This window comes from Prionailurus viverrinus, chromosome C1 (assembly GCF_022837055.1).
Source record: "Prionailurus viverrinus isolate Anna chromosome C1, UM_Priviv_1.0, whole genome shotgun sequence".
Taxonomy (NCBI): Eukaryota; Metazoa; Chordata; class Mammalia; order Carnivora; family Felidae; genus Prionailurus; species Prionailurus viverrinus.
Genome location: NC_062568.1, coordinates 121,466,231 through 121,492,545, shown reverse-complemented (window position 1 = coordinate 121,492,545; position 26,315 = coordinate 121,466,231). Strand labels below are relative to the sequence as shown.

The following is a 26,315-nucleotide window of genomic DNA, read 5'->3' as shown; positions in this document are numbered from 1 at the left end:
GCCCCATTATCTGTGAGTCAAGACAGAAATTCAAGGAGAAAGGGTGTGCCTTTTGTAATTCTTCTCTAGAGCGACATCATAGCAAGGTGGCCTTAAGGTGATTCTTGATGGGCCTGGTGAGTCAGGATGTCTGTGATAAACCAGTCTCTCCCGGCCTTTTTCTATGCATTCATTCATTCTTTCTTTCCACAAACGTTAACTGAGGGCCCACTATGTACTGGGCATCATTTAGCTGATGGGGACACAAAATCAATTAAAGTGTAATCCCTACACTTGGAGAACTGATTGTGTCTTAGGGGAGACCAATGCATAAATCAGTGGTTACAGTTCAGTGTAACAAGTGCTTTGAGAGAAGGATTTGCAGGCCCAGAGTGGTATGAGAGGAAACCTCTCCATCAGGCTGGGGTCAGGGACAGCCACCTCCAAAGGTGACTGTTTTCTTAAAGCTTTCCTTTTTCATTTGTTTCCCATGTTTAAACATATTTTAGAGTATTGGGGTGCCTGGGAGGCTCAGTCAGTTGAGCATCCAACTTCAGCTCAGGTCATGATCTCCCAGTTCACGGGTTCGAGGCCCGCATCTGGCTCTGTGCTAACAGCTAGCTCAGAGTCTGGACTGAGACAGAGTCAGTCTCGGATTCTGTGTCTCCCTCTCTCTCTCTCTGTCCCTCACATGCTTGCTCTCTCTCTCTCAAAAATAAATAAAACATAAAAAAATTTTTTTTTTTTAATTTTTTAGAGTATAGATTTAGCCTCTCTATTAGTTTGCTAGGGCTGTCTTAACGAAGTGCCACAAACCTACTTAAACAACACAGATTTGTTGTCTCCCCGTTTTGGAGGCCAGAAGTCTGAAATCAAGATGTCAGCACAATTGGTTCCTTCTCAGGACTATGAGGGAAGGATTTGTTCCAGGCCTTTCTCCTTGGCTTATAGATGGTGCCCTTCATAATCACATGGCATTCTACCTGGAAGTGTATGCCTATGTCCAGATTTCCTCTTTTTATTTTTTAATTAGTTAAGTAATGCTTCATGAATTTGCATGCCATTCCTTATGCAGGGGCCATGCTAATCCATATCATTCCAATTTTATTATTTAAAAAATTTTTTTTTGATGTTTATTCATTTTTGAGAGAGACAGAGACAGAGCATGAGCAGGGGAGGGGCAGAGAGAGAGAGGGAGACACAGAATCCGAAGCAGGCTCCAGGCTCTGAGCTCAGCACAGAGCCTAACGTGGGGCTCCAACCCACCAACTGTGAGATCATGACCTGAGCTGAAGTTGGATGCTTAACCAACTAACCCACTCAAGCGCCCCATGTATCATTCCAATTTTAGTATATGTGTTGTCAAAGCAAGCACAAAATTTTCTCTCTTTCTAAGGACACCAGTCATATTGGATTAGGGCCCACCCTAATGATCTCATCTGCACTAATTGCATCTACTATGACCCTGTTTTCAAATAAGATGACATTTTGAGGTACTAGGGGTTAGGGCTTCAACATATGAATTTTGAGGGGACTCAATTCAACCCCCCAACAACCCCCAATACTGTACTCATTTTTCCTGGTTCTCCCATCCCCCATGTGGAAAGAGCTGGTTGTCCTAAAATACTGCAGGCTACTTTTACTAGCCTTAACCCCAGAATTACTTCAGAGCAGAACTGCCTCTGCAGGTAAGCTAACCAGGAAGCAGGGGAAGGGTCCTGTAGGACCTCGAAGGCCTATAGGAGAAACATGGCAGGGATGTGCCCTGTAGAGGATGAGTTGAGTGCCTGTTTCCTCAAACAGGGCCTTGCCTGCATAACCCACGTGTGTCTAGAAGTTGCTGGTTTCTGCTCATATGCTATGCAAGCAGTTCTCTAATGCCTTCCAGGTGGGCCTCATTACAGCACAGATCCCCAACACAAAAGGATACTTCTCAAGCTTTCTCAAAAGGATAACCCTGAAAAGAGGAAGGCATATTTCTACAAATGTAGAGGGAAGTTTTTGGAGACACTAAAATGACTGCTCTAATATATGACCATCACACTTGATACTTTCCTTTCTTCCCTTTGATTTTGAATGGAATGAAATTCTGCTCTTTTAGAATCAGTTATGACCTAAAAACACTTACATAAAAAGTCTTAGCAGGTGTCAGAAATAAAGAAGGGAACGGTGTCTGGCTGTCTCAACTAGTAGAGCATATGAGTCTTGATTTCAGAGTTGTAAGTTCAAGCCCCATGTTGGTGTAGAGATTACTTAAAAATAAAATCTTTAAAAAAAAAGTAGGGGTGCCTGCCTGGCTCAGTTGGTTAAGCATCCAACTCTTGATCTCAGCTCAGGTCTCGATCTCAGGGTGGTGAGTTTAAGCCCTACATTGGGCTCTGTGCTGGGCATAGAGCCTAGTTAAAAAAAAAAAAAAGTAAAGGAAGGATATTGTTGAAGCTACTCCGTTCAGCTTCATCTTTCGATAATAGAATATTTGACCTACCACTTAATAATAACATATCCGTAGGGCCCTTTTAGCCCTTCACATTTATAATCTCATTTAATTATTCAATTACTTGTTGTGTGTTCACTGATTCATTCAGTGAATGAATGAATGCTTATTTAGCACCTAATATGTGTTAGGGACTGATCTTATTAGATCCATTTTTTTTTTAATTTTTTTTTTCAACGTTTATTTATTTTTGGGACAGAGAGAGACAGAACATGAATGGGGGAGGGGCAAAGAGAGAGGGAGACACTGAATCGGAAACAGGCTCCAGGCTCTGAGCCATCAGCCCAGAGCCTGATGCGGGCTCGAACTCCCGGACCACGAGATCGTGACCTGGCTGAAGTCGGACGCTTAACCGACTGCGCCACCCAGGAGCCCCTTATTAGATACATTTTACAGACGTTAAAAAAAAAAAAGTAAATAACATATTAAATAACATGGATAATGTCGCATAGCTAGTTATGAGTTTGCATAGTCAACGGCAGATGTGTTACCTTTAAGTCCCGATTTTATGCTCTAAACGCTTGCAATTATCCTACTATCGTGGTACGTCATCCTCCAAGCTCTGCAATGTTGTTAGGCCAAATCTTACTTGGATTTTCGAGGCTACTGCAAAATCTTAATTGTTTCTCAAATATCTAGGTCCTCGTGCCCCTGCCAGCATTCAAGTCTCTCTTGACGGTGGGGCTCTGACGGCTTCTGTTTCATGGGCCCCAACGGAAGGAGCTTTCAACTATACCGTGATGGCTTTGAGTGACTCTTCGGAGCTGAGCTGTAGTACGACTCTCAGTGCCTGTACTATCTCCTCCCTACAGTGTGGGACTGAGTACCTAATTTCAGTTTTAGCAAGTAATGATGCTGGGTCTAGCAAGTCAACTTCATCAGAGGCCCTAAAAACTGGTATGTAAGCAAGAGTGACTGTGGGGCTGGCAAGCCAGTGTGACTGCCATCAGGGAAACAAATAACCACCTGATAATGTTGATAATGTTCCAGAACATTCTAGAAGCCTGGTCTAAGTGAAAGCATTGCATGGGACATTCTAAGGAGTTTAATGTGATAGTAAAACTGGATATCACGCATTGGAAAAAGCACATCTTTGAAAATTAGGAGTCCTGGCTCCTATTCTATTCTTTCATTAATTGATTATCTTTATACTTTGTAAAGCTGTAAAAATTCTAGGATCCAGTTGGAGTTATACATAGGTTTAACTGTGCAGTACACACAGTGGCCTCTTCCTTACGTCATGTTTTGCAGACCTATGCTGGGTGGGAGCTATTTTTTAAATAAAGGTGGGCAGGGGGCACCTGGGTGGCGCAGTCGGTTAAGCGTCCGACTTCAGCCAGGTCACGATCTCACGGTCCGGGAGTTCGAGCCCCGCGTCGGGCTCTGGGCTGATGGCTCAGAGCCTGGAGCCTGTTTCCGATTCTGTGTCTCCCTCTCTCTCTGCCCCTCCCCCGTTCATGCTCTGTCTCTCTCTGTCCCCAAAATAAATAAACGTTGAAAAAAAAAATTTTTTTTTAAATAAATAAAGGTGGGCAGCCTATAATTCTGAGTATGTGCTTAAATATCTTCCTATTTTCATCTTATCAGAAAAATGAAGGCTTACATATGTGGAGGTTTACTCCTCTATTTAGAAACATTTCTGTGTTTTGGTGATGGGAACTAACATTTAGTGAAGACCTTCTATGTACCAGGCACTATAAATACATTATTTTATTTATCTTTCATGACAACTCAATGATGTAGGCTCTATTATTTCCTTTTTCAGATAAAAAAAAGTTTAGGTCTGAGAGTGATGTAATTTTTCCAAAGTCACACCAATAATAAGTGCTAGAGCTAGGATTCAAGCCCAGGTTTGCCTGATTTTAGTCCTCTAAGCCAAAGAAAATGTAGATAATCACAATAATGTCCACTTTACCCAGCAGAGAGAACTATGTCATCCTGAGTTTAAAAGGCTTCTGAACAGAGAGGAAAAGAGCCATCACCAAGCTGATGCAGTGTATTTTACAGGGAAAAAATAAGCCAAGCCCTCAGATACACAGTTTCTTTTTTTTTTTTTTTTAACTTTTTAAAAAGTTTATTTATTTATTGAGAGAGGAGAGAGGAGACAGAGAATCCCAAGCAGGTCCTGTGTTGCCGGCACAGAGCTCAACATGGGGCTGGGTCTCACGAACTGTAAGATCATGACCTGAGCTGAAATCAAGAGCGGGACACTTAACCAACTGAGCCACCCAGGAGCCCAGATGCACAATTTCTTATAGTTATGTTAAATTAAGGTCACTGATAGCAAACCTGGTGATTTGGCTTCTCTTTTGAGAGTTATAATTTGCTGCAGACAGCCTATTAGAAATGGTTATGAGGTTGGAATAGCTGAGAGTGAAGGAAAAAATCAGAATACACTTTCAAAAGCATAGCAGATCCAAGTTAATCATTTAATGCAGGAGAGAACCCTCCAGTGTTTCCCAATCTTGGAGGCACATTAAGAGCATCTGGGGAGCTTTTTAAAAATCCACCTAAGATCAACTAAATCAGAGCTTCTGGGAGTGGAGTCTGGTATGACTAGTTTGTAAAAGCTCCTCACTTAATTCTAATGTGCAGCCAGGGTAAAGTGCCACTGAAATAATCCTGCATGTCTACAGTTGGGTGGCATCAGTTTGTGTATAAAACAATCAGTCATGGGACGCCTGGGTGGCTCAGTTGGTTAAGCGTCCAACTTACGGCTCAGGTTATGATCTCACGGTTTGTGAGTTCGAGCCCCGCATCGAGTTCTGTGCTGACAGCTCAGAGTCTGGAGCCTGCTTCGGATTCTGTGTCTTCCTCTCTCTCTGCCCCTCCCTCGCTTGTTTGTTCTCTGTCTCTCAAAAATAAATAGACATTAAAAAAAATTGTAAAACAATCAGTCATGATCATGGGAACAGCCCAACTTACCAATAAAAGAACTATGTTTCGAAAGTGCTATGTGTTTCCTGGGTCCCAGAATTGTGAAATATATTTTAGGAAGATTCCACTAAAGATGGCTAAAATTTTAAAAGCTTAGAGCTTGAAAGAATAAACTTCATTTGAAGTCATCCCTTCATTCTATGCTGATCCTGGCATTGCCTTAACACAGAAATGAATGCAATGTTAACCAAGGTGATCCATACCTATTTCTTTTATTTTTTTAATTAAAAAAATCTTTTTAATGTTTATTTATTTTTGAGAAAGACAGAGTGTGAACGGGGGAGTGGCAGAGAGAGGAGCAGACGCAGAATCCGAAACAGGCTCCAGGCTCTGCGCTGTCAGCACAAACTGTGAGATCATGACCTGAGCCGATGTCAGACACTTAACCAACTGAGCCACTCGGGTGCCCCATCCATGCCTATTTCTGACATTGTCTAGCATGTATTGTGTGAGATAAGTTTTACAACATGTGAGAATGCCTTGTTGGTTTGCACATACTGTTTGATTTATTCCTTGTCCGTGGCATGTGATATTCTGGACAATTGCAAAGGTATAAAGAAAATCTCTTGCAGGACTCTCATAGCTGTTTATTATTTACTGTTTCCTAGTTGCTTGTGCACCTGGAAGAGTGACCATCCAAGAAGATCCTCCGGGCCACCTGTCTGTGGCTTGGTCCAATGTAGATCTGGGTGATTACTATGTGGCCTTTGTGAAGAGTGATGATGGCTTGGAAGTCCACTGCAACACATCCCTCACCCAGTGCAATTTCTTATCTGAATGTGGCTTCACTTACTTTATTAGTGTTTTTGCCTATAACAAGGCAGGGCAGAGTCCTCTGGGCGATGTGTTCAATTATACCACAGGTAAGTTGCACTTGATGCTTGTGAAGGGAGTTCTGAGTTCCCTGAACTCAGCAGCAGCATAAATCACCTTTGTGATAACTGACTGACATAGGTTACCTGGGAGTCATTCCAGGGTCAAGAACAGAAAGAGAATCTCTCCTCTCACATTCTTTCCAGAGCAGGAAATTTTGGGTTCATGGACCCAACCTTAACAAGAATGCAAGGCGTAGAAGTGAAAAGAGAGCAAAGAATATAGTTGTTCATACCTGCTCTGAAAACTTAAACCCTCCACCATGATCTACTGAGTGTTCAGCACCCTGTGCAAGGTGCTGAAGGGGACACAGTCCTCCTGTCTCAGGAGTTCACCCTTTCCCCAAGACCGAAAACAGAGATGCCATGGCAAAGGCACTGCCTGGTGTGGAAGGCTCTGCAGCAGGACACCTGTCCTAACTTGACCTCTAACTCATTTGAAAAATGGGGATAAGGACATTACCTTGCTAGTTCCTTAGTATCCTTAATATGCAAAATGGGACAAATAATAATGAGAGCATGAATATGAAATAGGTCTTTGCATGTGGTAAAGCACAGTGCAAAGTATTTTTTATTAGCATCATTATTACTATTATTCTCTTCTACTAGTCTTGGATCTTCTAGGGAGCAAGGACTGTTTTATTTACCTCTTCATCCTCAATGTTTCTTATACTGTGATTGGCATATGGGAAACGCTTGATGTTTGAAGAATGAATGGAGTGAGTTATTTAAACTTAACCATATTTACAAATAAAAACATAATATTGTGTATAACTAGCTGTATTACAATAAATTTTATCAAGTTGAAGGAATCAAATAATTGATGCCTTTGGAAAATGGAATAAGAGGTTATCAATCAAGTCTCAAGAGCACAGGAGGGCCTTCCAGAAGGAGTGACCTTGAACTGGATATTTAAGGATGAATGGAATGTAGGTGGGGCAAGGGCATCCCAGAAAACTCCAAGCCATGCTAGACATTTGTCAGAATTTGTCCATGACATAATATAGGGTCTGTTCTAAGATGTACTAATACAATGATCCTTCCCCCTCCTGCAGCCCTCAGTCTTATCTGGTTAGTGTCTGGAAAGACTGATAGGATTGGGAACTTAGACTAGGTATAATTTTTACCAGGCAGAAGAGAGGAACAGCATTTCAGTAGAGGGTTAGCAGTCTTCAAGGCATAAGGAAATGAGAGCACATGTAGGGTGGGGAATTGAGGGAATTGGTGAGGGGAGGCACAGCTGAACATGTAGGTTGGATGCAGCTTGTGATGACCTTGGACATCATGCATAGAGGATTTATCCTTTATGTAGTGGGTGTTAGGCCAAGATCACAGCTGGAAAGACCTGTAGGAGGTTCTTGGAGCAACTTGGGAGGGCTGTGGCAGAAGCTCTGGGCCCTGGGAGATCAGGACTCAATGCCCTCCTCTGACATCCTTGTTCCTTTACTGACCTCCATTTTCTCTCTCTGCTCCTGCTTTCAGCCCCCTGTTGTCCTAGCGATATTAACCCTGTGTTGGTGTCCAGTGACAGAGTAGAGATTGTCTGGTCTCCTGTCCGTGGTGCCGAACTTTATGAAACCAAGGCTGTAGATGGGTTCAAAGTGGTTGAGTGCAATGACACTGCTCCTGCTTGCACCCTCTCCGCTCTAGAGTGTGACACCAAGTACAACATCACAGTGTATTCCTTCAGTGAAGTCCGGGGCAGCAATATGTCATGTACTTCCCGATTTGTAACCACAGGTACGATACAGCTATGATTTCCTTCACTGCTGTCTGAACTATTCACCCTAGCTATGGGCATGCCCTTCATGATGGGCATTCAGCAAGAACTGTAAAACCACTCTTTGTGGGGACCATCAGAGCCCCTCTCTTCCTACAGAAGGGCAGAAGAGTAGGTAGAACAAGGAAAGTGGGGGGAAAAAAAACAAAAAAGGAGATCATGGGGAGAGTGGAAAGCTTCCTCAGTAATTACTTCAGCCATTCAGTTCCTCTGACTTTTGGGGGGCGGGGGGGACAGGGAACTCTCCGTATTCACGCCACGAGGGTTAAGACTGCAAATGTTCATCTTAATTACTTTTGCTTTTGGAGTTCAAAATGCCCCTTAATATTTTCCTGTGAGTCTGATGCTAAAAGAACCTAATACCATGTTTCCACACAAAGGCTCTGTGAATCTGGCCTACATGCTCATTATGTTTGAAAGCAGGGATGATCTCATGTTAGGGCGGTGGGGGAGGCGGGGGTGGGAATCACATTTAGACCAGATGGCACACCTGATATTTTTGACTCACACTGTTTCAATTAATAATCTAAAATCGCTTAGCTCCTTGCAGTCCCGAAATAAAAAACGTTTCAAAGGATGCATTCTCCATGATTCGTGTGCACTGGCGATCCACTAATGACGATGCCACTTACACGGTGACTGCCCAGGGGGAGAAAGGGCTGTATCGGTGCAGCAGCACGGGAGAGTCCTGCGTGGTGGGGAGCTTGCCCTGCGGCTCCGTGTTCTCCGTCACTGCGGTGGCTGAAACACAGGCAGGGCGGAGCCTGCCCAGCTTCAGTGTGCCCCTGGAAACAGGTAGGTGGCAGCCTCCATCCTGAACGTTGACTTCAATGTGGTCTTTAGAAATTGTTATGACATGAACTTTCTCATTTCGTTGGTCCTAACTGTGATAGAAATACATTATACTCTCTGGCCTTTCAAACAGCCCAGTCTTAGAAAATAAAACTTGCCATGTTTGGACACAGTTTCTGTAAAAATAGCATCAAAAGACTCTAATGTATTCCTATGCTGACATCAAAGGAGGAATACATTGACGCTGCAAAACATTGATTTGAATTCACATTCCTCCATGACATAATCTCCCGAAACAACGAACAAGTAACCAAATGAGCTGGCTTATGTTTTCTTTCTTTGGCTCAGCCGTTTAAAACCTTTCTGTGTAAAATGCTTTCTGAGTTTCAGTTTTCTGGTAAAAGGGGAGAATGGATTGCTCGGGTGGTTGCAAATGTTAAGTTAGTTAATGCTGCAAGCACTTACTTAGCATGGTGCCTGATGCATACACAGTAAGAGCTTGATAAAAGAAAGCTGTTACAGCTTCAAAGCACTGTGTGTGAGAGAAATTTAGCAAATTACTTAAAGCTTTTGGACATTATTTTCTCTTATATACAATGGATGGCACTTTGGACTATAAAAGTTGAAATGTAAAAAGCAGCAGAATAGAGACCATGCCCAATACTCAGGAAGATTCTAGATATCCTATATCCTGTTTAACAATCTCTGAAAATTTGAGAATTGGCTGTGATATTCTTAGGTGGCTAAAAATATTGCAAGCTTTTATATCAATTAAGTACTATGAAATGCATGAAAAAGGCAACATACTTTTAATTGCAAAGGCTGTGAAATGTTACATTGTGAGAAGAGGTGACTACAGCCATTGCTTTGAAGTTTGCAACTGGAATTGTTAAAGTTGGGAAACAACAAAGGATTTCTTTCTTATTCTGAAAACATTGGGAGGAAACTCACATTACCCACAGCCAGTTAGTGCTCCGCCTTCTTGGGGAAAGCAACCCCAACGTAGAGTTGATGTTAAATGATGTATCAGAGGAAATGAGATTGCACTTAACAAAAGGAGATTTTGCTTAATAATTAAAGATTTGAGAAATGCAGGATACTGAATGGTATACAGACAAAATACCATTCTCTGTCATTTTCCCACAAATAACCCTCAGTGGAAATAAATCCCCAATTCTTTCTCTTCTTCCCCACCTAAGTGCCGTGCTGTCCAGCTGGTCTGACAGTAACTCAGGTCACCCAATCAGTAATCAACGTGAGCTGGACTGTTGGGACCGGGGCCCAAACCTATGTGACAGTTCTGGAGTCGCACACCGGACAGTCTAAGTGTCTCACCCATCAAAACCAGTGCCTCCTGGGATGTATCACATGTGGCGTCAATTACACAGTGGCATTAAAAGCGATTAGTGCCACTGGGTTGACTGCAGACTGCACCTACCAAAGTTATTCCTCTAGTAAGTGAATTCTAAATTCCAGCTATGGAGTATCAATATGGACTTCGACTATTTTTTTAAAGTTTCTTTCTTTATTTATTTACTTATTCATAATTTTTAAAAGTTTATTTATTTATTTTGAGAGAAAGCATGAACTTGAGCTGGGGAGGGGTAGACAGAAGGAGAGAGAAAGAATCCCAAGCCGGCTCCTCACTGTCAGTGCGGAGACTGATGTGAGGCTCAAATCCACGAACCGTGAGATCATGACCTGAGCCGAAATCAAGAATTAAATGTTCAACCAACTGAGTCACCCAGGCACCCCTAAGTTTTTTTATTTTTTTGAGAGAGACGGAGAGAGCATAAGCAAAGGAGGAGCAGAGAGAGAGAGAGGGAGGATCCCAAGCAGGCTCCAAGATGCCAGCACAGAGCCGACATGGGGCTCAAGCTCACAGAACTGTGAGATCATGACCTGAGTTGAAATCAAGAGTTGGAGGCTGGGCCCAACTGACTGAGCCACCTGGGTACCCCAGGACTTTGACTATTATCAATCCAGACGTAAGCCCATCCTCATTTAAAAAGATCCTGCATCTCCATTCTGCTAGCATTATAAATTCAGATTATTTTCTAAAATGTTTACAAGTTTCCTCTTAACTTAGAACCTCAAAGCGTCAGAGGCTTCTGTTGGTGGTTGATGAATTGATTCCCTTGGTAACATGGTTCAGGTATACTTTTTCTGAAGGCAGGACAGATTTATACGGCACAGCTACCCGCTGCACAGAGTAACTCAGTCTGGCAGAGTTTCCAGAAAGCATTTAGGTCACACATTCTATTTGTCTTGAATTCTTTTCTTCTCATTATTATTATGCTATCACCTCTCTCTTCTAAACCACTCCATCTCCTTCAATGGTTTCTTATTTCAACAGGCTGAAAGAGCACTGTCTACTGACAGTATTGTATCTTGTTCTTCACAAAGAGCAAATCATTAGGGAATAGCAGGGGAAGGTAGTGGGTATGGGGTTAGCAAATAAGATTGATTCTCTTGTGTGAATCTAGTCCACTGAAGTGGCTGTTTGGGGCATGCTTTTGAAAAAAGAAAAGAAAACTCCTGAAAATGCTTTTTTAATGAGAAAGTACAATCATTAGTTCACCGTGTCTGCCCCAGGGCACGGGATGGGAGAGCTAAAATATAATTTTGCCTCCCCAAGGGCAGTAGAAAAGGTCTTCAACTAGGAGTCTAAAGATACAGCTTCTGGGGCGCCAGGGTGGCTCAGTCTGTTAAGCGTCCGACTCTTGGTTTTAGCTCAGGTCAGGATCTCAGGGTTATGAGATGGAGCCCCGCGTGGGGCTCCATGCAAGCCTGCTTGACATTCTCTCTCTCCTTCTCTCTGCCTCTCCCCACCCTGATGCCACCTCTCACTCACATACTCTCTCTCTCCCTCAAAAAAAAAAAAAAAAAAAAAAAAAAGAAGTTTCTTATAAGCTTCGTTGCCTTATCTTCCCTAACGTTTCCTCATTGGTAAGAGAAATTGTAATAATTATAATGTGAAAGCATTTATAACATGCTACACATACGTAAGCTGTTTCATACTTTCTTTGGGACCATTATCTTTCATTAGATTTACTGCCTGCATTCTTACCCTGATATCCAGTTCTGGGAATATGGCCCACTGCTTATCTTCACATGTAAAAAAACCTTTCTTTAAAAGAAAGAACAAATCAAATGAACCTGATTATCTATAACTGAATGTTTTAATCATCATACAACAACATTTTAATTTTTGTTACTGAGTAAGCCACCATTCGGTGCCCTGCTTGGCACCTGATGTGTGTAGCCTGCTCAGGGCATCTAGCAAAGAAAACAGAAGGACCTAGTGAGCTAGCATGGACAAAGTGTGGATGAGCAAAGCCTGGTCACTTGACTCTTGTGTAAGTGACTACTCCCCAAGTGTCATGCTACTCAGGTCAGCAAAATAGGTATTTTCAATTAAAGCTGATAGCAGTTAATGGGGCACCTGACTGGCTCAGTCAGTTAAGCATCCAACTCTTGGTTTCAGCTCAGGTCATGATCTGGCTTCATGAGTTGGAGCTCCTTGTGGGGTCTGTGTTAGCACAGAGCCCACCCGGGATTCTCTCTCTCCCTTTCTGCGCCTCTCCTGCTCATGCTATCTTTCTCAAAATAAATAAATAAATAAAATTTTAAAAACCTGAATGCAGATGATTTAAATTCAATCCCACTAAAATCTTGTGGAACTAGGGCATTATGAAAGATCTTAACAAGGATTCTATATACTTGGCTCACATTTGTATACAATACATATCTGCCAAGTGGAGATTTTTTTGTAATGTTTGTTTATTTTTGAGAGAGAGAGAGAGAGAGAGTGCAAGCAGGGGAGGGGCAAAGAGAGAGGGGGTACAGAGGATCCAAAACGGGCTTTGTGTTGACAGCAGACAGCTCGATGCGGGACTCGAACTCATGAACTGTGAGATCATGACCTGAGCTGAGGTCAGAAGCTTAACCAACTGAGCCACCCAGGTGCCCCACCAAGTGGGGAGTTTTTTTTTTTTTAATTTTTTTTAATGTCTTATTTATTTTTGAGAGACAGAGACAGAGTGCAAGTGGGGGAAGGGCAGAGAGACAAGGAAACATGGAATTTGAAGCAGGCTCCAGGCTCTGATCTGTCAGCACAGAGCCTAACACGGGGCTCCAACCCAGGAACAGTGAGATCATGACCTGAGCCAAAGTCAGACGCTTAACTGACTGAGCCACCCAGGTGCCCCAAGTGGGGACTTTTTAACTCACTGTTGTTCTCCATTAAAAATTCTTGGCTCACCTCAGCATCACACATGGATTTCTAATCATGTGGCCCACCACAGAAAGAACTTGAGTACCCCTTCGAATAATGCTCTAATCATATATTATTTAGGTTACTTATCTTGTTTCCCCACTGTAATAAAGGCCATGTTTATCTGATGGTGGAATAAGTGATTTGTGTCTGTTTTTATCCTCAGGTGCCTGCTGCCCTTTGGGAGTGAAATTATATAGGCTGAGCCCTAATGGCATCCGAATCTACTGGCAAGCCTCCAGGGGCTCTACCAATTATAGCACTGACCTCTACGGTTCTAAAGGCATTTTCACCTGTGCCCCAAGAGCTGGCCTCAGTTTTTGTGATGTCACCGAGATACCCTGTGGGGATGTATATACCGTGATGGTCTCACCAGTTGCTGAGACAGGACTGAAGCTTACTTTCTGTCCAAAAAAAATCTATTCAGGTAGAGCAAGTTACAACACTTTATTTGAAACTAACCCTGAACTCAATCTGTCAGTTAAGACTCAGAGCAATCACACTTATTTGCTATGTTAGGAAGGTCAAAGAGGTGTGAAATTTCTATATGTGGCAGGCAGATTCTGGCTACAGGGATCTCAAGCTTCTTTGCAACTGTGATGTTTTCTTATTACATGATTTGGAGACACTCCTCCCTTCACTGTTCCTTTCTTTTTCAGAAAAAGGACCAGATGCTTGCTGTTGAAATAGTAAAGCAGATTTAAAATGATTTTTTGCTTTGAGATTTGGGAATCGATTTTTAACATAGTCTCAGAGATAATGATAAACACCCTGAAATATTGGAAATTAAGAGACTTGAATCTTGATCTGCACAGGTTCGAGAAGTTGGAGAATCAGGGGAAAAAATGAATTTATAAATCAGAAGCTAGCTTTGGAAATATGAGTGGGCAGGCAGTCTGTGGTCACAAAACATGACTGTCAGCAGCTGCCATCTCACCAGAGCTGGCAGAAATTAGCAATTCCCCTGTTCTGTCTTCCAGCACCTTCTGCTACCTTGCCCGGAGCATAGACATATATTTTTCATATATTTCTAAAAAATAAATTTTAAGAGAAGAGATAAGGCCCTAGAACTTTATAGGTGATCACAGGAAGAGGAATAAATACTGACTCAGAAACCTTTACTGATAACAGAATGTAAAAATTTCTAATTATGTATAGGTAGCAGGAAGGCTCAAATGGCCCCTGGACAGAACCAGGCCAGGTCTTCTTAATACTGTTCTTGCTGCCCTTGGCTGTCATGCTCTGATTCCTTGTATTTTCATTATCTTGTCCACAGAACAAGCTGGCCCAGAGTAATGCCCTATGGGAAGGGACAGGAATAGGTTCTTGGGGTGAGGATCAGATCTTAGGAAAAAGAGACTCAATACCAGTGTTTCGTCATATTTGTATTGTTTTGTAATTTATCAAGAGTTTTCACATTCAGTATCTCATTGAATGCTCAAAATAACTCTATAAGGTAGATTCAACACGTTTTATTAGCTCCAACGTATAAATGAGAAAATTGAGGCTTCCAGCCTCTCAAATCTCTTATCTATAACTCTTCTAACCTCTAAATTCATATTCAAACTTGATACCTCTACCTGGAGGTGCCCCAAGGCATTTCAACTCCTCAGGGCAAAAGGGAACTCCTGATCTTCTGCAGTTTCTAATCTTCCTCCCCGCATCCTTATTTCAGGTACACAAGCTAGAAATCCTTCAGTCAGAGGTGCTTGGGTGGCTCAGTCCGTTGGGCCTCTGACTTCGACTCAGGTGATGATCTCACCATCCGTGAGTTCAAGTTCTACATCGGGCTCTGTGCTGACAGCTCAGAGCCTGGAGCCTGCTTTGGATTCTGTGTCTCCCTCTTTCTCTGCCCCTCCCCCACTAGTGCTCTGTCTCTTTCTCTCTCTCAAAAATAAAATAAGAACATTAAAAAAATGTTTTTAAGAACCCTGGAGTCAGCTTCAGCCTCTCCTTTACCCTCTATATTTAAGGGGTCTCCAAGTCCTGTCCTATTCACTTTGTGATGTTTTGAGGTTTTTAAAAATATTTTTAAAAAACATTTTAAGTAATCTCTACACCCAGGGTGCCTGGATGGCTCAGTGCATTGAGCATCTGGCTCTTGATTTCAGCTTAGGTCATGATCTCACAGTTTGTGAGTTCGAGCCCCACCTTGGCCTCTATGCAGACAGCATGGAGCCTGCCTGGGATTCTCTCCTCTCTCTGCCCCTCCCCTGTTCTATCAAAATAAATAAATAAACATTTTTTCAAAAACTTAAAAGAAGAAGAGTAATCTCTACACCCAACATGGAGCTTAAATTTACAATCCCAAAATCAAGGGTCACATGCTCTACCAACTGAGCCAGCCAGGCACCCCACAATGGTTTTTAAATCTAACTTCTCTTCTCTCCTACACCTACTGCTATATGATAGGCCCTCACCACTTCTCCCCGAGACTACTGCCCCAGTGTTGTCTTCTGGAGCTCATGCCAGCCTCCATGCTATTATCAGAGTTGTCATTTCTGGACACTGATCCAATTATGTTTCCTTTATGCTTCAGAATCCTCAAAAGTGTTCCATTGCCCCATGGGATAAAAGTCAGTACTTAGAGCATGGCATTCAAAGCTCCTCACAGTCCATCCATAGTTAGTCTTCCTACATTTGCACTGTTCAATAGATATTTAACACAAGCCATGTATGAAAAAATTTAAATTTTCTAGTAGCCACATTAAAAAATTAAAAACAAATAGGTAAAATTAATTTTTTAAGTTTATTTATTTATTTGAGCAGGGAGGGGCAGAGAGAGAGACAGAGACAGAGAGCGAGAATCCCAAGCAGACTCTGTGCCATCAGTGCAGAGACCAACATAGGCTCGATCCCACAACCCTGAGATCATGACCTGAGCTGAAATCAAGAGTCAGACGCTTAACCAACTGAGCCACCCAGACTCCCCAGGTAAAATTAAATTTAATTATATATTTTAGTAATCCAACGTCTCCAAAATATAATTTCAACATGAAATCAATGTAAAAATTTCACATTATTTTTTCCATACTAAGTCTTCAAAATCTGGTGTTCATGTAATACAGCATACCTCAGTTCAGACTAGCCACATGTGGAGCCCTCAGGAGCTACATGTGATGGGCACCTGCTGTGTGGAACAACACAATTCTAGGCTCATTCCACAATATCTGTCCTAAGAGGACTCTATAGTATAGCTGCATGGAATCATTCCCACACACCTGCCCTCACCACACACATATACCGTGCCGTACCATGCTTCTGAGCTGATGCAGTACTCTTCTCTTTGCCTGGGATTCCACCTCTGCCAAGGGAATTTCCTCTTCTCTGTTAAGTCTTCTCCAATTTTTTAAAAAATGTTTATTTTTGAGGAAGAGAGCGAGCATAAGGTGGAGGAGGGGCAGAGAGGGGGACAAAGGATCCAAAGCAGGCTCTGTGCTGAGAGCAGAGAGCCTGACTTGGGGCTTGAACTCATGAACTGTGAGATCATAACCTGAGCCGAAGTCAGACCCTTAACTGACTGAGCCACCCAGGTGACCCAAGTCTTCACCAATTCTTAGAGGCTGATTAGTCTTTGTGCTCCCTCTTTTGTGGCCCCATATCACCCTTATCTTTACCCCGCCATACAGCTGTGAGTTGAAAATGTGTTATTTCCCCTAATAAATAGTAATCTTTGGACTCTCAACATATAGCACATAACTATCTCCAATATATTTTAAATTAAAAAATGAATGAGTTTATGTGTTTGCCTATGATCCCACAGCCAGTATGTCAGCCACTAGAAGACCTTGTTATCAGAATACCCTCGGAACGCCTGGGTGGCTCAGTCGGTTGAGTATCTGACTCTTTTTTTTTTTTTTAATTTTTCTTTTCAACGTTTTTATTTATTTTTGGGACAGAGAGAGACAGAGCATGAACGGGGGAGGGGCAGAGAGAGAGGGAGACACAGAATCGGAAACAGGCTCCAGGCTCTGAGCCATCAGCCCAGAGCCTGACGTGGGGCTCGAACTCACGGACCGCGAGATCGTGACCTGGCTGAAGTCGGACGCTTAACCGACTGCGCCACCCAGGCGCCCTGAGTATCTGACTCTTGATTTGGCTCACAGTTCATGAGACTGCCCCTCGTGTCTTGCTCTGTGCTGACAGCATGGAGCCTACTTGGGATTATCTCTCTCTGTTCCTCCGCTGCTCGTGCTCTCTTTCTCTTTCTCTCTCAAAATACATAAATAAACTTAAGAAAGAACTCTATACCCTCTGGCGGGGTGCCATCGCAACCTGTAGCCATTCCATATTAAGAAGGATGGGTGTTTAGACTCAGGGAATCTGCTTTTGCTCCATTTCTCTGGTAAAAATCAGGCCTCTGAGGAAAGTTCTTTCTTTTTGTTTTTTGGGTTTCTTTTTTTCAATATCAGTGATGCCTTTCTTTGATTATTAGGATGATATTATAAATGATAATAATGACCAATATTATTGAGTGTATTGCCAGGCACTGTCCTATTAACTCAGTTGATTCCTATAACCACCTTATGAGGTCGGTGCTCTTATTCTTTACCACTTTACAGATAAATTAAGGCACAGAAAAGGAAAGTGACTTGTCCAGGGTCATACTGCTAGCTGTATCCTCTTATCACCCGAGCCGGTTCTTATTCATTCTTTGGTTCACTTTTCCACTATTATTTTTTTTTTTAACATTTATCCATTTTTGAAAGACAGAGAGAGACAGAGTGCAAATGGGGGGGGGCCAGAGAGAGAGGGAGACACAGAATCCAAAGCAGGCTCCAGGCTCTGAGCTGTCAGCATAGAGCCCGATGCGGGGCTCGAACTCAAGGACTGTGAGATCATGACCCAAGCTGAAGTTGGCCGCTCAACCGACTGAGCCACCCAGGTGCCCCACTTTTCCACTATTCTTAAAGCTATACCTTCACCATCTTTTTTTTTAAGTATATTTAATATTTTAAATATGTCAGTTAATACATATAAATGCTTTTGTTGTTATTCATTCCAGTAACCTGCTCTGGAAGTACACTTGGAATGGGTAAGTCCTTTTTCTCATGGATGAAATAGAATTTTTGTTGTTGCTCTTTAGGGTGACGTAATGAAGCTGACTCTGTGATGTGAGTGGTTCCTGCCCTCCCCTCCCATAACCGTTTCCCCCTATTAGAATGCCTCCCCTCAGATTCCACCAGTTGAAATGAATTCCTTTGCATTCGGAAGTCTTTTCAGTCTCCCAGGATCCCACGGGAAAATGTAAATACGTGTCAGAGAGGCTGCCGCTTCCTCCTTCATTTCAGAGACTGGTTCCCAGCCCTGCTGTACGTTGAGTCATCTCGAGAGCTTAAAAGTAACTGACGCCTGGGCTTTATCCCCAGAAAGTCTGATTTAATTGGTCTGGGGTAAGTCTGGGCATCAGGATTTTTCAAAGCTCCTTAGGTGATCCTACAGCGTAGCCAAGCCTGAGAACTGCAGCTTTAGAGCAGGCCTTCTCAGACTTTATTGTGCATGCAAATCACCCGGGGTCTTGTTAAAACCAGATTCTGATTTGGTAGGTGTGGGAGGATCAGAGACTTTGTACTTCTAACAAGGTCCAGGTGATGCCGGTGACATTGATGCTGCAGGTCTGACCACCTAGTAGCCAGGTGTTAGAGGGAAACTGTTAACAGCCTGCAAAGACCAAGGATGTCTGGTTTGCATTTACATGGGTGGCTATGCCAGTCAAGGAAAAGAGGGTGCTGAAGGGGGAGTTGGAGTAAGGATACTCTCACTACCTCCTTGGCTATGCTCAGAACTGACCTCCGCTGGGCTATTCTAGGTCCTACATGGAGGCTACTCTTGGGCAGGGCATGACCACAGAGCTGTGTGTGCTGGCCCAGTGAGTAGCATGTGCTGCTTTAAAGGAATCCTTGCCACATCTTCCAGCGGCCTGCTTGGTTTGGGGCTTTGAGAAAACCCCCAGGGAGTATTATCAACCCCAAACTACAGACAGGACATACACACACACACACACACACACACACACACACACAGCCACATGCCCATTCAGACATGGCTGACTTTAGAGGGTATGAGTGGAAATGAAACTTTCCCATCGGTAAACACCACAGGAGAGCCTCCCAGACTGGGCCAGCTCCCCATCCAACACTTCCTTCCATTGACAGGGATTGGGTCTAGAGTCTCTCTCCACTGCCTGTTCTCCAGGTTCAATGACTCTCTGAGCACAGCAGGACACATGCTTTCCAATTCTTGTCCCACCTGCAGATCTGAAATAAGCACAATCCCTATTAATTTTTAAAAGTGTTCTATCTCCAGCGACTATAGGGAAACATGCCTGACTTATTAAAAACAAACTGTGAGTGGGCACCTGGATGGCTCAGTTAAACGTCTGACTCTTGATTTCGGCTCAGATCATGATTTCACCATTTTGAAACTGAGCCCCGTGTCAGGCTCTGTGCTGAGTGTCTGTGCTGAGTCCTCATGACCATGAGCCCTGGTCTTCAGTGAAATGTACACAGGCCTGGATCTGCATTTTTGGATCCTATATCCAGTATTATGGCAGTGTTTAACCAGTGTTTCCCTGAGACCCAGAGGGGTCGTAGAAGGGACTTGGGGGCCTCTCGGAGGAGAGGAGTGGTATGTTATAATACTGGCCTTTCCTAACATTTTGTTAAAGAAAGAGTTGCAATGGCTCTTTAAAAAAATGCTTGAAAACCATCAAGCTTAGACTTTGCTACTCATCAGCATCACCAGAAATCTTGTTCAAAATGTAGTCTCAGGGGTGCCTGGCTGGCTTAGTCAGTAGAGCATGTGACTTGACCTCAGGGTTGTGAGTTTGAGCCCCACCTTGGGAGTAGAGATTACTTTAAAAAAATGTAGATGTCTAGGCCTGTTGAGGTGGGATAGGGTCTGGGCCTCTGCAGTTCTATCAGTTTCTCAGGTGATTCTGATACTCTGGAATTTGAGCAGTAGTGCTCTGGTCAATACCCTCCCTCCCCTCTTCCTCTGTCCCTCTGGGCTGCCCCAGGTTGTCACTTCTCCTTCCTTAGTGAGGTTCAGGCTTGAGCCTGAAATCTGACACTCTCTTCAAGTAGATCCTGAAGCACTCTCAAAAATAAGAGTAAGCCAGATCACTTGAGAGTCTCTACATCATACAGAATTCATTATTATCTAAGGAGGAATTACTGTTGTCTCTCGGTTTGGCATTTCTCTTCCTTATACACAGGACTAATCAAATTGGGTTGCTGGGGGACATGGGGCTCCCAGATACACTAAGGGAAGCCTTGGGAATCTTGTTGGTCTAAGACTTTTGGTCTTCCTTGGCTCTTGGATTATCCTGAAGTTTTCTAACAACATGAATGGATTGTTTAAGAGACAGATCTGGGTTCAAATCCCACCGCTATCACTTACCCTTAGGCAACTTGCTTCAACTCTCCCTCAGCCTAGATTTCCTGAAAATTGGAATAATTAATTCATCAGATGTTATAAAGATTAAATGAGACATAAACTGTTGGACACAATGAGAATTCCATAGTAAGCACTTAATAAATGGTAGTTATTTTTTTAATTTTTAAAAAGTTTATATATTTTTGAGAGAGAGAGTGTGCACACGTGTGAGCAGGGGAGTGGCAGAAAGAGAGAGAGAGAGAGAGAGCGAGGGAGAGAGGATCCCAAGCAGGCTCAGCGCTGCCTGTGCAGAGCCCAACACAGGGCTCTGAACTCACGAACTGTGAGATTGTGACCTGAGCAAAAATCAGGAGTCAGACACTCAACTGAGCCACCCAGGCGTCCCTAAAAGGTAGTTATTACTGGGGTGCCTGGGTGGCGCAGTCGGTTAAGCGTCCGACTTCAGCCAGGTCACGATCTCGCGGTCCGTGAGTTCGAGCCCCGCGTCGGGCTCTGGGCTGATGGCTCAGAGCCTGGAGCCTGTTTCCGATTCTGTGTCTCCCTCTCTCTCTGCCCCTCCCCCATTCATGCTCTGTCTCTCTCTGTCCCCAAAATAAATAAACGTTGAAAAAAAAAAAAAAGGTAGTTATTACTAATTCAAGATCAGTTCAAGCTCATATCATGCTGTATTATATTATGTGCCAGTTATTAACATTTTAATGTGCTTCTTGTAAGATATTTGCGTTGTAACCTCAATCCTCATAATACCCTAATTGATTCATTCTCAGAGTATGGTCCCAGGGCCAATAGCATGAGCAACATCTGGGAACTTCTTAGAAATGCAATTTGTGGGGCTCCACCATAGACCTAATGAGTGATGAGTCAGAAATTCCAGGGTTGGGCCCAGCAATCTTTGTTTTAACAAGCCCTCTGAGTGATTCTGATGCACACTCAAGTTTGAGAACCACAGCTCTAATTCAAAGCAGCCATTCTGATGCTTGAAATGTGATGCAGGTTGGAAGGTAAGAGGGAAAACCACCTGGGGCAAGGGGGCTCTAACAGGAAGTAGTTTGACATCCCTCCATGGAGGCATTGTTTGTCCTCAGCATCCAACCTGCTTCCTTGTCACTCACACTTTGGGGGGAATTTTCCTCCTGGAAACTCCCTCAGCAGTTAAACAGATTTATTATGTTGTCCCTACACAGACCCCCGAATCAATAAGATTTGGTAGCTGTCTGAGAGCCCAGCAAATTGGCCTGGAGTAGAGGGGGAAGTGGAAAGTTCTTTGTCCTGAGTCAGTAGTCTGAACTCCAAGAGACCCTGGGCAGGTTCGTTTCCTGAAGCAACCTGGTTAGTTAGAACCTGCTGGTTTGTTTCTTCTTGACCTTTGAACAGTTCAGACCGTCTTAATTTCCGGTTTACTTGCTGTGAAGTGCTACGAAAACAGCCTTTCAAGTCAAAAGACTAAGCTAGATTTAAATGTCTGCATATTTAATGTATCTTGTGGCTTCTTCCCTTCCTTGCCCTTTCAGTGATTTACCGAGGGAAAAGAAATGCAGAATAACACACTGAGCCACAGACAAAAACAGAGGCTGGACCTAGTGAGTAACTTCAATTGAAATGGTATGATTCCAAGGCAAAATTTTTTGGCTCTGTTCAAAAAAATTCTTCCCGTATCTTTTGCAGAGTTGACTCGATTGTTAGTGCGATTAGAGGTGGAAAAGCTCTATTACAATACAAAATACCTCTAGGGTAGGATAAGCTCTTTTGGCCTTTAGACTGCAACTCAGACTCCACTTCCTGAAGGCAAGCAAGGTCAGGTGTGTCCTCACCTGTGCAGGAGTTCAAGCTCTGGTGTGGAGAGGACTCAGTTGAGAAATGAATCCAGAAAGTCCTCTGGAAGACTGCCAGAGTGAGCTAGCATGCTGGGAAAGTTCTGGAAACGTGAAAGGTCTGCTGAGAAGGAACTCTTTCTGAAATTTCACATCCAGACACCACACAGACGTCAACACATCCACTTTATAGGTAGTTCACAGACGCCCTTGCCAAGCATCCCTCTCTCCGTTCAAAGGCTGCAAATGTTCACTTGGAGAGCTTGAAATCAAGCCACCACACAGAGACACTGCTCATCTCAAGACAGACCCCCAGCAGGACCTTGGCATAGTTTGGAGAACAACAGCTGCCAGGGCAACCTGTAGTAACAAACACCCTCATCTTAAGTTCGGAGGAAGCCAAGTTGCTGGTAGTGTTCACCGAGACAAACCATCGTGTGATGTTACCTCTGCGCAAGCATCTGGGAAAGCCAAACTGCCGGCCTGTTGCTAGGAGGATTGCAGTCATGGTTTTGAGTGAGCAAAGACTTCGATGGAGGAATGGCCAAGGCAAAGCCTTACACTGTGGCAGACTGACATCCATGCATCTTTTTCGGGGAGGACCATCGATCTTGCTAGTGGTATTCCCCACTCACACTGTGCTATTTTCACCTTTGGAGAGGAAAGACAATGATATATAATATAAATCTGTCATACCTAGAAAAATGTTTGTCCTTTGAATGTCAATAACATTATTAAAAAATAGTGTGAGTGGGATTGCATAACACACATGACCATAGTGCTACTCCCCAAAAGCGTAGCCATGGAGCCAAGAATCTGTAGTTAGGTACAACCGTAAAACTGTGCCCAAAGGGAAGTGGAGCATAGAGTTAAGGCTTGAGGTCAGCTGGGGGGGGGGGGGGCGGGGAGTGGGGAAGGAACTTTTTTTTTTTCTATGCTTCCTTTCCCTTTCCGTGCTAGACTGATGGGAGATACATAATGTGACACTGATAAGAGATACTCCCCAGGGCATCTGCTCTTGAAAAGGAGGCAAGACACAGGTCTCAAAAAATGGAGTTTGCTGCATCAAAGAGCACCAGAGAGGAGAACTGAGTTTAATTCACTTTTGTTCTTTTTTTTTTTTTTAATTTTTAATGCTTATTTATTCTTGACAGAGAGACAGACAAAACGTGAGCAGCGGAGAGGGAGACACAGAGTCCGAAGCAGGCTCCAGGCTCTGAGATGTCAGCACAGAGCCCAACACGGGGCTCAACCTCACGAGCTGTGAGATCATGATCTGAGCCAGAGTCGGACACTCGATTGATTGAGCCACCCAGGTGTTCCTAATTCACTTTTCTTAAAAAATAACAATTCCCTTTTGTTCTTTTTAAAAAGTTTTATTTACTTTGAGAGAGAGAGAGAAAGCATGCAGCAGAGGGGCAGAGAGAAAGAGAAAGAGAATCCCAAGTAGGCTCCACACTGTCAGCACAGAACCCGATGTGCGGCTCCATGAGGTACTCAAACCCACGAACCTTGAGACCATGGCCTGGGCTGAAATCAAGAGTCAGACGCCCATGGGGCACCTGGGTGGCTCAGTCAGTTAAGCATCCAACTTCTGCTCAGGTCACGATCTCATGGTTCGTTAGTTCGAGCCCTGCATTGGGCTCTGTGCTGACAGCTCAAAGCCTGGAGCCTACCTCCAATTCTGTGTCTCCCTCTCTCTCTGCCCCCCCCCCCCCACTCGTGCTCTGTCTCTCCCTCTCTCTCAAAAATGAATAAACCTTAAAAAAAAAAAGATGCCCAACCAACTGAGCCACCCAGGTGCCTCTTACTTTTGTTCTTAAACACCAGTATATGAACAGGAGCCATCCACATCACTGGGAGAACTCATTGCTTAATAAAGATTCCCAGATATCACCCCTGGAGATTCTCATTCAGTATGTCTAGGAACAGGCTTGGGAATCTATATCTTCAACAAACTCACCAAGTAACACGTGGCCAGGTTTGGGAAACTTAACAGGTTTGCAGTGGTGTGCTCTTCCTTGAAGCAAAATTTCAGTGATGAGAGTCTGAGAAGTGTCAAAAGATAAACTGAGGCATACTAATAAATTTGAGAGTTTTACCAGAACCTGATTCTAATTCAGCACCACCAGAACAGAAGTAGTTAGGAGTACTCCACTGACAGGATCTCAAGAAAAGACTTTCATAGAGAAGAGACAGGAGCAAATCAAGTGTATTGTTTAATTGGCTATAGCTTAAGTGATTTCTGTATTTGGGAAGCCTAATTGGCTGTTTGGTTGTCCTTAGACTTTGATTTCTTAATCTTGAGATGCTTACAGGCTTAGGTTTTGGTTTGCTTATACAGGATGTTAAGGCATTAGAACCACCTTGCTTTAATAGATTTCTTGTTTAACACAAGATAGAGGGATGTGGCATGTGAGGAAAGATTTGATGAGAAGATCTAGAAGGGTCCATGAGGTTCAGAGTGGTTCCATGCCCTATGAGGGCACCATGAACTGGGGCAACATTCTGAGCTGTGGTCCAGGGCCCATGTGAGACTGTGTGTTGATCCCAGTTGCCAGCAGGGTGTTCTGAGTAGAGTTGTGTCCATGGCTGATTGGAATGGCCAAAGAGCCAAAGGCCAAGGCCAAACAAAGGTCAGAATCCCTGATTTTAGGACACCAGGGAACTGCATCCTATATACCTATACCTTATGAATACCAGGACACAGAAAATGAAATGGTTATCTATCAACTATTTTATTTATCTATTTTTTAAGTTTATTTATTTTGAGAGAGAGACAGAGACAGAGACAGAGAGTGAGGAAGGGGCAGAAAGAGAGGGAGACAGAGAATCCCAAGCAGGCTCTGCACTGACAGCCTAGATACAGGACTCAAACTCACGAACCATGAGATCATGACCTGAGCAGATATCGGACACTTAACTGACTGAGCCACCCAGGCGCCCCATCATCTATTTTAACTAGGCATCTGAGGCTGAGGTGCTTCAGTCAGAATTCCACAGAAGACAATGGGGTCCACACTGGTGAACATAAAACCAAAACATGGATGTGGCACATATCATGTGCTTCTAGGTGCTTTCCACATACTCATTTCGTTCTCAGAACAACTCTATGAGCTAGATAATATTCTTTCATACAGATAAGAAAAATGAGACTCAGAAAGATCAAGTAACTCACTCATGTTTACATAGCTAACCAGTTGAAACACAAATTCTCAGGGCACCAAGTAAAAGTCCATGATTTTTTTTTTCATGATATTTTTATGGAGAATATTTCTCTGGATTATCATGATTAAGTCATCAGTTATTGATAAAGAAAACCTGAGAATAAGATATTGGGTGAATGATCTACCCTAATTCAGCCCTTGGTTATTCTGGCTGTTTTTCTGCTTTTTGGGTTCTGGGTTTGTTTGGTTTTTTTTCCTGCAAAGCAAATTTTTTGCCTCTGACCAGTGTTGTTGGATTTTACCTGTAATTCTGCCATGCCATGTTCAGGGAATTCAAATTCCCTGTTCAATTTGTTTAGGCAAATAAAGTAAAGGAGACTAGAGATATAGCTCAGGGAGGTTATGTGAAATTAAGGCGGCAAGGGAGGGTACGCAATATGGTACAATAAAAAGGGCAACAGTCTTGGAGCTGTCCTGAGGTCTTGCATGATTTATTTAACTTCTGAATCTCAGTTTTCACATCTGTAAAATGGCAATAAGTATTTCATCTTGTTGGGCTGTTGTGAGGTTTTAGATATTATACTCATATTTAACACATAAATGCAATCACACTGCTACTGAGAGGCAGAGCCAGGATTTATACGTTGTGGACCCGTGTCTTTGTGCAGCTAAGGACCACATTTGTTCTCCTATAACACACTCCCACCTTGGAATCTTCAGGGGCATGAACCACAGCTGCACTCCATGTGGTCCGAGGCAAACTTCCAGCCCCAAAGGGCTGTTCTGTTTCATTCTCTGACACTGGGTCA

General features: G+C 43.3%; 1 protein-coding gene and 1 pseudogene across 1 annotated transcript in view; one reads left to right on the top strand and one right to left on the bottom strand.

The window, feature by feature from the left end:
- Positions 1 to 22,071, top strand: part of FNDC7 (fibronectin type III domain containing 7) — a 29,314-nt gene extending 7,243 nt beyond the window's left edge. The window contains exons 5-12 of the mRNA XM_047870944.1: positions 3,113 to 3,370; positions 6,019 to 6,273; positions 7,765 to 8,022; positions 8,603 to 8,857; positions 10,054 to 10,308; positions 13,297 to 13,557; positions 18,136 to 18,165; positions 22,040 to 22,071. Coding sequence (XP_047726900.1) covers positions 3,113 to 3,370; positions 6,019 to 6,273; positions 7,765 to 8,022; positions 8,603 to 8,857; positions 10,054 to 10,308; positions 13,297 to 13,557; positions 18,136 to 18,165; positions 22,040 to 22,071 — 1,604 coding nt within the window. The remainder of the gene's footprint in view (positions 1 to 3,112; positions 3,371 to 6,018; positions 6,274 to 7,764; positions 8,023 to 8,602; positions 8,858 to 10,053; positions 10,309 to 13,296; positions 13,558 to 18,135; positions 18,166 to 22,039) is intronic.
- On the bottom strand, positions 1,009 to 1,107 carry LOC125174227 (uncharacterized; annotated as a pseudogene).
- Positions 22,072 to 26,315: the final 4,244 nt, after the last annotated feature.